At 38.9% G+C, this 12,073-nt stretch overlaps 1 protein-coding gene across 1 annotated transcript in view; it reads right to left on the bottom strand.

Moving 5' to 3' along the window:
• Positions 1-1,969, bottom strand: part of LOC308555268 (nuclear envelope pore membrane protein POM 121C-like) — a 29,381-nt gene extending 27,412 nt beyond the window's left edge. Inside the window, exons 1-2 of the mRNA XM_081133303.1 lie at positions 1,381-1,969; positions 252-467 (exon numbers count right to left, since the gene is read on the bottom strand). Coding sequence (XP_080989429.1) covers positions 252-467; positions 1,381-1,940 — 776 coding nt within the window. The 5' untranslated portion in view covers positions 1,941-1,969. The remainder of the gene's footprint in view (positions 1-251; positions 468-1,380) is intronic.
• Positions 1,970-12,073: the final 10,104 nt, after the last annotated feature.

Genomic DNA, 12,073 nt, shown 5'->3' on the forward strand with positions numbered 1-12,073 from the left:
ATCAGAAGCTAACCAACAAGCAAAAGTGTAATTTATACTTCCAGAGAAAATGCCCTAAGCAATTAAAGCTACAATCTAAGGCAAAAAACAAGAAAATAAGAGGTAGTACAATGACTCAAATTTGGGATTTCTCATTTAAATAAAGAGGTACTTCGTTGTTTTTTGCTTTATAGTTGTCTTATCAGAGAAACAACCATAGAAGAATGAAGTGGACACAAAAAGGAGTCTATTCTTCCAATAATAATACTTACATTGGAGAACGAGTCAATTTGCTATCAGGAGGAGCAATTCTCACTGTCACTGGGCTGCACACCATTTTGGAATTATGAGGAGATAGCACAGTCTTCTTGTGATAACCATTCCAGGACACTGTGGGAAGTACCCCCAGAAAGGAATATTGGGCCTGCTGAATTGGATATTGTCTTCGAGGTGTTATTAAAAACCGATTTGATAAAGTCCCACAATCCCTGTGGAGAATAGGAGACATGTTATGGAACCAAAAAAAGCTTAAAAGAGTGTCAGAAAATTTAACTGACTAGAGAACTATGTGGGTTCAGATATTTTCCAGAGAGCTTAAACCTCTAAGCAACACAGAACAGAATTGTTATGGTAACTTCCCACACCATTCCATCTAAGGGCAGAAAGTGGCACCTGCTTAACAGCCATCCCACAATGGACTTCAAAAATTTGAGAAATTGAAAACTTTGCCCACACAAGTAAAACTACAATCGAAGAAAAGTGTGTATTAGGATACACAGGGAGAAACTTTTCAAGAATCCTTCAATCTTTTCAATAAATTATCAGTAATATAAACCCAAGGGTAAAATGTTTTCAACACTTAAATGTTCAAGAACCTAATATTTTCACCAGATTTTTTGTATTCTCTTGTATCACTCTGCTATTGAGACTAAATGAAAATGTCTCTTTAATTTGATCATCCCTATCAAATTTTATCAATGGAATAAGTGTTTCCTGGACACCTCTTTGAACTCAGCTAAACTGAAAAAATTTGTTATCGGACGAAAATATATATACATACACACACACATATATATAATACTATATGACTGCACTCGAAAGATAAAGATATTTTCCCCCAAAGTAGGGATATTTCAATGTTAACAAGTATTCTGCTAAATCTATACTGTATTAAATTCAGACAGTTTTAAGAACTGGAAGGAAGGGAACAGCTGTGGCATCACATCTCATTCCAAAGATTAAAGGGGGGGAGGGGGCAAGAGATGGTTGACATGCACCAAGATGTTTAAGGAGGTCAAACGACACAGAATCCACTTCGGACTTAAAATCGATTTAGAAATCAAGTCCTCAATTCAAAGCCAGTCGATAGAGGAGGGTCTGGGAAAGATCAGCGGATCTTACCTGTGGGAAGGCCTCCTGGAGGGTTGGAAAAGAGGAGTGGGGTGAGACGACTGAATGTGGTGAACGCGATGACTCGAGTGAGCCAGCGGAGAGGTGCGGGTGGGTGGGCGACGGATCTGCCTCTCCCGCAGGTCCCTGGCCTCCGGGACCGGGGCAGGCTGCGGGGGGCCCGGCTTGCCCTGGTAACTACCCACAAGGAGCAGTTCGGCGGGGTCCGGTCCTTCCAGCAGGGTCCGCGGCTCTAAGAGATTTCCGTTGACTGCCGACTTGGCCGGAGGCGAGGCGAGCAGTAATCGCTGACGCCGCGCGTTCCGAACGAGCGAGGAGAAGGCGCGCGAACCTCGGGGCTCGCGGCTCAGTCCCCACCAGGCCGCGGTAGCCCCCACGGCCAGCCAGGCCAGCGCAGCCGCCGCCGGCACCAGGTACAGCACGAGGCCGAGCAACGACAGACCAAGGAACGCCGCCCCACCGCAACCCCAGCCCCGGGCCCGACCGTCCCTGACACTCGCTATGGGTCGCCGCCGCTCGCCTCCTCCAGGCGCCGCAGCCGCCGGAGACATCGCGGCTCCGCGCCGCGGAGAAGACTTAAATATCCCAGCGTGCACCGCGCCGGGCGCCGCGTCACTGTGCGCCGGCTACGTCACTGCGTACGCGACTCCGACGCGCGACCCCGAGGTGAAACGGTACTGCTTGGCAACGCGGTAGACCTGACACAATTCGAAAAATGCCGCTTTCCTGGAAACTGAGTTCGGATTCTCCAGGCCTTCTGCAAGTTCACCCGCACAGCACTCATCCAGGTGAGCCTGTGAAGAATCGGGTTAAAAACAAAACTCCAGAAAGCTACTATTCCCGTAATGCTTAATCCATGGTATCTTCCTGGGGGCTGAACTCTCCAGAAGAGATTATAAAGCACTTTTCACAATTACTACCAGAGAGTGTGAGGTTTTTCCAGTTACCCTATTTTCTACGGAAGTATAAACAGCTTAAGAGAGTTTACATCAACAGAAACAGTGAAAAGCAAGACCAACCCAAACCAACCACTATTGTTAATGTGGATCTAGTTTTAATAAAGTCCCTCTCAAACAGTCTAATAAACTGCAGATCAAACCTGGGGTTGTGAGATAAGTATGAGTTACTGCAGTACAAATTGGTAATGCAAGACAATTATCTACCAAATTTCACGTCATGGTCCTAAATCGATTTTGAAGATCTGTGATCAATTTACCTATGCTAAATTTGGTGGTCTGAGAAAATAGATTAGTGGTTGTCTAGGGCTGGGGAGTGTGTTATGGTGAGGGAATGGAGAGTGACTGCTAAAGGGTACAGTTTTCTTTTGGGGGGAACAAAGTGTTTTAGAATTAGATTATACTGATTGCTTCACAACTCTGAATTGTTTCTTAATAAAACTGTTAAACAAACAAACTTGGTGGTCTGCCAATTCAGACTGGTCTAGCTCAGCTTCCTTAGCCATTAATTCATTGACTTATTCATTGGTATACATTAAAGACATTAATGGAGAAAACAGAGGTTCTCTGATCTCTAGAAGCCCTCAGTTGAGTACGGAAGAAAATGTGTAAATAAAAAGTTAAGATTCAGTGTGGTGTGATAATAGAGGCACAAAAAGAAGGAATGATAAAGGGTAAGACTGACTGGGAGGTGCTACTCCAGCTGAGAAAACTGGTTAAAGTAAGTTCAAGAGACATGAAAGAGCATTGCACAGAAGCACAGAAATGGAAAGGAGTACTATGATACAAGAGTCCCCAAACAGATCAGTATGGCTGGAGATGAGGATGTTTGGGGGAATAGGGAGGTTGGAAAGATAGACAGGGCTCAGTAACGATGCATCTGGAGCAACTTGGAGAAATGAGAAAAACAAGCAATTCTCCCCAATCCACTGCCAGGGCAATTCTGCTTCTACTTTGAAAAGAAAAGGGGATGGGCTGTGTTGCTTAAGAAAAAAACATCAGTGTCAGTGGAATAGTGGGACAAAAGCCAAGCTGCAGCAGATTAAACAGTGAATGGAAGATGAGGAAATAGAGGCAGTGACTGCAGACCTCCCATTCAAGATACTTGGATAATAAGGGAAGAAGAAAGATAATATCTAGCTCATCTAGGGTCCTTTAAAGTATTGTATATTACTGGAGTTGAGAGGAACTAGATGTAAAAGCCATCAGTATACAGATGTCACAGACGAAGTAAGATTACTTGGGAATTAATGTAGAGAATTCCAAGGCCTGAACTCTGGGGGCACCTATGTTTATAAAAGGTCAAAGAAATGGACACCAAAAAAGCATAAGTCATTTAGGAAAACATAGATAAATATGGCTACATTAAATTTAACACTTCTGTATGGGAAGACAAAATAGGCAGCTAAAAGATAGGAGGTAGGGAGTATCTAATTCACATAACCAAAAAGGATTAGTAACCAGAATTTATAAGGAATTTCTAAGAATCACAAAAAGATGACCCAGCTGTGAAAAAAAAAATGCAGTTTATTGACTAGGAAGTCCAAATAGCCAATAATAAATACATGTATATGTGTATGTGTACATGTATATGTACATATACATTTAACCTCATTAGTAATCTAGGAAATGTTTATTGATGTAACAAGATACCATTTTGCATTCACTTGCACAAGTAGGAAAATTAGTTCAACAGATCAAATTTTGGCAAGGATGTGGAACAAATGGAACTCATGCTGTTTGTGGGTTTTTACAACAGTATAATTTGGAGAGCAATTTGGCAATATCTAATAAGGTTGAAGAAATATCTTATAGTCCTGCAATTCCATTTCTGGGTACAAAGATACTCATTAAAGCATCCTTTGTATGAGTAAGAGTTTGAATACACCAATATCTAATGTCTACCAATATAAGGATGAATAGTGTTATAATTCATATAATAAAATACTATTAAAGCAGATTAAAACTAACAACCTTTCCAGCCATGATTAAGAAATACCAGACTAGTCCTCCTACCATAAACAACTATAAAAACTGACCAACATTTTTGAGGCAACTACTTTCAGGCAGAGGACAACATGAAGCACAAGACTGATTCCTGAGAGGAAACTCATAAGGTGAGCCCCAGTATCACCTAAATACTCTACTTGGGGACAGTTCCCTAACTGTAGTGCAGAGAGCTAGAGTCTGAGCAGAGTGATCCTACTGGGCTGAGGAGGCATAGATCAGACTTCGGGATAGCTGAAATGTCTGGAAACCATTGGCAGAACAAGGGAAAGGACACCATGCAGAGAGGAAGTTCCAGAGAGGAAGTTCCAGACACCATGTGTGAGTCCCCCTCAGTTCTGTGGCTGAAGGCTGGTGTGATGGTTAATTTTATGTCTCAACTTGACTGAGCCATGAGTTGCCCAGATATTTAGTGAAACATTATTTGCGGGTGTGCCTATGAGAGAGTTTCTGGATGAGAATAACACTGGAATTGGTAGACTCAGAAAAGAGGATGGCCCTTTCCACAGTGGGTGGGCTTCAACCAATCTGTTAAAGCCTGGATAGAATGAAAAGGCTGAGTCAGAATTCTTTGTGCTTGACTGTCTTTGAGCTGGAGGCATCTGTTGTCTACTACTTTCAGACTTGGACTTGGTCTGAAACTTACACTACTGGCTCTTCTACTTTTTATGTCTTTGGCCTTGGACTGGAATTACATTATCAGCTATCCTGGGTTTCCACTGGCCGACTACAGATCTTGGGACTTCTCAGCCTCTGTAGTTGCACGAGTCAATTCCTAATAATAAAAAATATGTGTGTGTATGTCCATCCTATTGGCTGTTTCTCTGGAGAATCCTGAATAATACAGTGAGGCTGTAAATACACAGAGTGAGATCACCTGAGGCTTACCAGAAAGTAAGAACTATATGGAGTTGAGATTAGAACAGAGATCCTAGAGTTAGAGCAGTCCTGGGATAAGAACACTGCCAGAGAAGTTCTGGCCCTGCCAAAGCAGAGAGATCTTGTGAATGCATCTTTAACATCCTTGGCATCCAGCTGAAACAGCAGGAAGGTTACATCTTGAGTTAAGGACCATAGTACAAAGTAAGGCCTACTCTAGGTCTGTCCTAATAAAGCCTAAAATCAAACCATGACATGATCCACAGGAAAAGAATTTGGATGTTGGGTCTTACCAAGTTAGTGGGACTTGGGAAACCATTTAGGCTCTCCACTGATCTGTAAAAACAAAACCAAGCCTAAACAAGTGTAAGGTCATTAGCCAGTAATTATATTGCCTGCTAAAGTAAGAATCCATATACTTCATGGAGAGATAACAGACTCCAGGGTATTGTTCACAGTGCACAATATTCAATAAAAAGTCATTTAGACATACAAAGATACAAACAAGAAAATGTAACCCATAGTCTAGAAGAAAGCAATATATAGAAATGAATCTGCTGGCATTGCTCAGTGGTTGTGCATGGAACCATGACTCAGGAGATCATGGTTCGATTCCTGGTCTGGGCACATGCCCAGGTTGTAGGCTCAAACCTCAGTAGGGGGTGTGCAGGAGGCAGCCCATCATTCTCATCATTGATGTTCCTATCTCTCCCTCTCCCTTCCTCTCTCTGAAATCAATAAAAACATTGAAAGAGAGAGAGAGAGTGAGAGAGAAAGAAAAAGAAAGAAAGAAAGAAAGAAAGAAAGAAAGAAAGAAAGAAAGAAAGAAAGAAAGAAAGAAAGAAAGAAAAGAAAGAAAAGAAAAGGAAGGAAGGAAGGAAGGAAGGAAGGAAGGAAGGAAGGAAGGAAGGAAGGAAGGAAGGAAGGAAAAGAAAAAGAAAGAGAAAGAAAGAGAAAAGAGACAAAGAAAAGAAAGAGAAAGAAAGAAATCCAAATGTTAGACGTAGCCAACCAAGATTGTAGATATGTCCAAAGAATTACGGGAAAACATGGTTTTAATGAATGAATATATAAGGAATCCTTACAGAGAAATGAAAATTATAAGTTAGAAACATACTAAAAAATAAAATTATTGAAAAATCACTGGATAGGCTTAAGAGCAGATTGGAGATAGAAAAATAAAGTCAGTGAACTTAAAGACAGATAAGTAGAAACTAAATTTAAAAATCTACATATAGCCCTAGCCTGTTTTGCTCAGTGGTTAGCGCGTTGGCCTGCAGACTGAAGTGTCCTGGGTTTGATTCCGGCCAAGGGCATGTACCTAGGTTGCAGGCTCAATTCCTGGCCCTGGTGGTCAGTGCCTGTGCAGGAGTCAACCAATCGATGTGTCTCCCTCACATTGATGTTTCTCTCTTTCTCCCTTCCATTCTCCCTGAAAAGCAATGGAAAAAAAATCCTCTGGTGAGGACTGTAAAATAAATAAATAAATAAATAAATAAATAAATATCTCCATATAAGCGGACCTGCACAATTCAAACTTGAGTGGTTCAAGGGTCAGTCGTATTTTCAGTCTGCAGTTGGGACTCTACATGTCTGGAGGGCCAATTAAAGCTACACACGTATTTTTGCCCTGGCTGGTGTGGCTCAGTTGGTTAAGCATTGTCCCATGCACCAAAAGGTGACCAGTGAGATTCCTGGTCAGGGCACATGCCTGGGTTTTGGGTTCCATCCGCAGTAGGGGGGTGTATGGGGGTAAATTCTACATCAATGTTTCTCTCCCTCTCCCTTCCTCTAAAATCAATAAAAACATATTTTTTAAAAAGTTATACATGTATTTTTGAACTAGAAAATTCCTCAACATGATAAGAGATATTTGTGAAAATTCCACAGCTAAGCATACTCAGTGGTAAAAGACTGAAAGCTGTACCTGTAAGATCAAGAACAGAACAAGGATTCATGCTTTAACTACTGCTATTCAACACTGCACTGTAAGTTCTAGCCAGAGATGTTAGACAAGAAAAAGAAATGAAAGGCATCCAAATTTCAAAGAAGTAATACTATCTCTATCTGTAGATGACATGATCCTATATATAGAAAATCCCAAAGAATTCACAAGAAAGCCAACAGAGATAATAAACAGTCCACAAAATTGTAGGGTATAAGATCAATTCACAAAAATCAGTCATGTTTGTATGCACCAGCAATAAGTAATCTAAAAAGGAAATTAAGAAAGCAATTCTATTTACAATAAAATTTAAATAAGAATAAAACATCCAGGAATAAATTTAACCAAAGAGGTGAAAGATTTGTACACTGAAAACTACAAAACATTGCTGAAAGAAATGGAAGACCTAAACAAATGAAAAGACATCCCATGTTTATTGGAAGGCTTAATATTGCTAAGATGCAATACTACCCTAAGCAATCTACAGATTCAATGGATTGCCTATTAAAGTTTCAACAGCCTTTTCTGCAGAAATGGAAAAGTCAATCCTCAAATTCACATGGAATTGTGACAGGCAATTCAGGCCCTAAATAGCCAGAACAATATTGAAAAAGAACAAAGTTGGAGGACTCATACTTCCCAATTTCAAAAGTTACACAACGCTACAGTAATCAAAACAGTGTGGTTTTTGGCATACAGGTAGATATATAGATCAGTGGAAACAACGAGATTCCAGATATATTATGCCTATATGTATATGGCCAATTGATTTTCAACTAGGGTGCCAGATCCCTTCAGTAGTGAAAGAAGAGTCTCTTCAACAAATGGTGCTGGGACAACTGTATTTCCATATGAAAAACAATGTAGTGAAAATCTACTTCACACCATATGTAAAAATTGACTCAAAGTGGGTCAATGACCTAAATATAAGGCTAAGATCATAAAACTTATAGAAGAAAACACAGGTAAATCTTCATGACCTTGGATTTCATACCAAAAGCATTAACAATAAAAGAGAAAAATCTGGCTTCAACAAAATTAAAAACTTTTGTGCATCAAAGGACATTATCAAGAAAGTACAAACACAACCCATAGAATAGGAGAAAATATTTGCAGATCATTTATCTGATGTTTAATATCCAGAATATATAGCAAACCTCTACAACAACAAAAAGATAAAGAGTCCAGTTAAAAAATAGGCAAAGGACTCAGATATTTCACCAAAGACAAGTGGCCAACAAGCACATGAAAAGATGCTCAATATCATCATTCACTAGGGAAATGCAAATCAAAACCACAATGAGGTAGTATTTCACACCTACTAGGATGGCTGTAATTAAAGAAAAAGGAAATAAGTGTTGGTGAGGATGTGGAGAAATTGGAACCCTCATATAATGCTGTGGAAAACAGTTTGGCAGTTCCTCAAAAGTTAAACATAGAATTATCACATGACCCACAGAATTTCACTCCCCAAAAATGGAAAGCAAGAACTTGAAAAGATTGCCAATTAAAAATATGCCAATTAAAAAACAAAGGACCTGACTAGACATTTCTCCAACAAACATGAAGATACTCAACATCACTACTCATTAGAGAAATGCAAATTAAAACCACAGTGAGGTCACTCACATTTATTAGGATGCCTAATATTTTTTTAAAAACACCAAACAAAGTAACAAATGTTTGTGAGGATATGGAGAAATTAGAATTGTGCACTGATGGTGGGATTGTAAAATGTTGAAAACTGCTATAGAAAATAGTAGAGTTTCCTCAAAAAAATTAAAAACAGAACTACCATATATCCAGCAATTCACTTCTGGGTATATGTCTGAAGGAAATGAAATCACTATCTTGAAGAGATAACTGCATCTCCATGTTCACTGCAGCACTATTCACAATAACCAAGACATGCAAACAACTTTAGTGTCCACCAATAGATGAATGGATAAAGAAAATGTATGTATGCACAATGAAATGCTGTTCAGCCATAAAGAAGAAAATCCTGCCTTTTGTGACAACATGGATGGACCCTGAGGGAATTATGCAGAGTGAAATAAGTCAAACAGAGAAAGACAAACACTGTATGTACTCACTTATATGTGGAATCTAAAAAATGCCAGACTCATAAAAATAGAGAGTAGAGTGGTAGTTGTCGGGTTGGGGGGAAATGGGGAGATGTTGGTTAAAGGGTACAAACTTCCAGTTTTAAGGTAGTGAGTTCTGGGGATTGAACTACTATGTAACTATAATTAACAATACTGTATTACATACTTGAAAGTTAAAAGAGTCGATCTTAAATGTTATTACCACACACAGACACACAAATGGTAATTATGTGAGGAAACGGAGGTGTTAACCTTATTATGGTGATAATTTCATAATATATATGTGTATCAAATCATGTTATAAACCTTAAACTTACATGTTATATATCAATAATATCTCAATAAAGTTAGGGGGAAATAACAATGTATTGCAGGGCTTATATTTGTGTAAAAGTAAAATACATAACAACAGAAGGGCAGAAATGAAAAGTATACAGGGTGGGGCAAAAGTGGGTTTACAGTTGTTTGTATGGAAAATAATACAATAATTAATAAATAATCCCCGGCCACCATGGCTCAGCAGTTGAGCACTGACCTATGATCCAGGAGATCGCGGTTCAATTCCCGGTCAGGGCATATGCCCAGGTTGCGGGCTCGATCCCCAGTAGAGGGCGTGCAGGAGGCAGCCGATCAATGACTCATTCATCATTGATGTTTCTATCTCTCCCTCTCTTTTTCTCGAAATCAATCTCAATAAATAAATAAATAAATAATACAAGAATAAACTCTGTTTCTCGTACTCACAACTGTAAACCTACTTTTGCCCCACCCTGTATTATAAAATTCATATGCTACACATAATGTGCCTACTATTACTTGAAGGTATACTCTGATGAGTTAAAGATGTATACTATAAACTTTAAAGTAATCACCAAAATAACAAAACAAAGACATAATTAATTAGTCAACAAAGGAGACAATGGGATAACAAAAAGTACAGGATTAATCCAAAAGAATGCAGAACGAGGGAAAGAGGAACAAAAAAAATAGCAAGATGATAAAAGTAAACCCAAAATGTCAATAATAACATTAAAAGTTAATGATCTAAACACCCCAATATACAGCCTTTGTAAAGTAAAAAACATTTAACAATTCAATAGCCATTTGTTACTAAATTTAAAATCTTCCAGCAAGCTAGGACAAGAAAGTAACTTCCTTAATCTAATACATCACAAGTTAGAAAGCCTACAGCTAACATCACAGTTAATGAGGAAAGACTGGGACAACGTAAGGATGTCCACACTCATTAGTTCTATTCAACATTACCTGCATAAATAAGGCAAGAAAAAGAATGACTTGACATATAAATTGTAAAGAAAGAAGTAAAAAATGTTCTTTATTTGCTGATGACTGTGTTCACAGAAAACCCCAAGCAATCTACAAAAACAAAAAAACCCTGCTCGAACTGATGAGTGAATTTAGCAAGATTACAGGAAAAACAGGACCAATATACAAAATCAATTGCATTTCTATATGCTAGCAACAGTTGAAATTTTATATCTAGAAATACAATACCAATTATAATAGCATAAAACATGAAATACTTAAAGATAAATTTAACAAAATATGTGCAAGACTTCTACAGTAAAACATTACATTAAATCTGCAAAACATTTTTGACAGAAATTAAAGAAGATCTAAGTAAGTGGAGATTGGAACACTTAATATTGTTAAGGTAGCCATTATCCTCATATTGATCTATCAATTCAGTACAATCCTAATGAAAAATCCCATTTTTTTGGTGTTTTGTTTTAAGAAATTAACAAGCTGATTTAAAACTTACATGGCTATGCAGAGAACCCAGAATAGCCAAATCAGTTTTGACAAAAGTAGTAACAGCCCTGGCCGGGTGACTCAGTCAGTTGGAGCATTGTCCTGTACACTGAAAGGTTTTGGGTTAAATCTGGCCTGGGCACATATGTGGGGTAACCGATTGATGTTTCTCTTTCACATCAATGTCTCTCTTCCTCTCTCCCTCCACCCCCTAAAATTAATAAAAGTATATCCTCGGGTGAGGATTTAAAAAAAAGAATAACAATAACAAAGTTAGAGTACTTACACTACCAGACTTCAAGACATCAGTAAGTAATCAAGACAGTGTGTTTGTTGACATAAACACAGACATATAGGTCAATCGAACGGAATAGAGTTTAGAAAAAGACTAATATATATGTGGTCAACTGATGTTCTATATTGTCAGCACTATAATGCAATGGGGAACATGCTGCAACACTAGATGTGTTAGTTATCTATTACTGCATAACAAATTACCCCACAACTTAGTGTCTTAAATCAACACAAATTTCTTATATTATAGTTTCTGTGAGTCAGGAATTTAGGAGTGGCTTAGATGGGTGATTCTGGCTCAGGATTTTCATGAGGTGGCAGTCAAGACATCAGTGAGGGCTCCAGCTACTGATGAAGGCTCAACTAAAGCTGTAGGATCTGCTTCCAAGATAGTTCATTCACATGGTTATTTGGAAGAGTCCTCAGTCCCTTGTCAGCTGTTGGCAGAAGGCCTCAATTCCTCACCATGTGGATCTCTCCATAGGTCTGCTTAAGTATGTCCTCACCCCATGGCAGCTGGCTTCCCACAGAGTAATCCAAGGAAGAGAAAGCAAGGGGAACCACAGTGTCTTTTATGCCTTAATCTTGGATCATACCTCATCATTTCTTCATATTCTATTCATTAAAATCAAGTCATTAAGTACAGCCCACACCTAAGAGCAGAGGAATTAGGCTCTATCTTTTGAAGAGAGGAGTGTCAAAGAATTTATGGACATATTATAAAA

Source organism: Miniopterus schreibersii (genome assembly GCF_964146895.1).
Source record: "Miniopterus schreibersii genome assembly, chromosome: 3".
In the NCBI taxonomy this organism is placed as follows: Eukaryota; Metazoa; Chordata; class Mammalia; order Chiroptera; family Miniopteridae; genus Miniopterus; species Miniopterus schreibersii.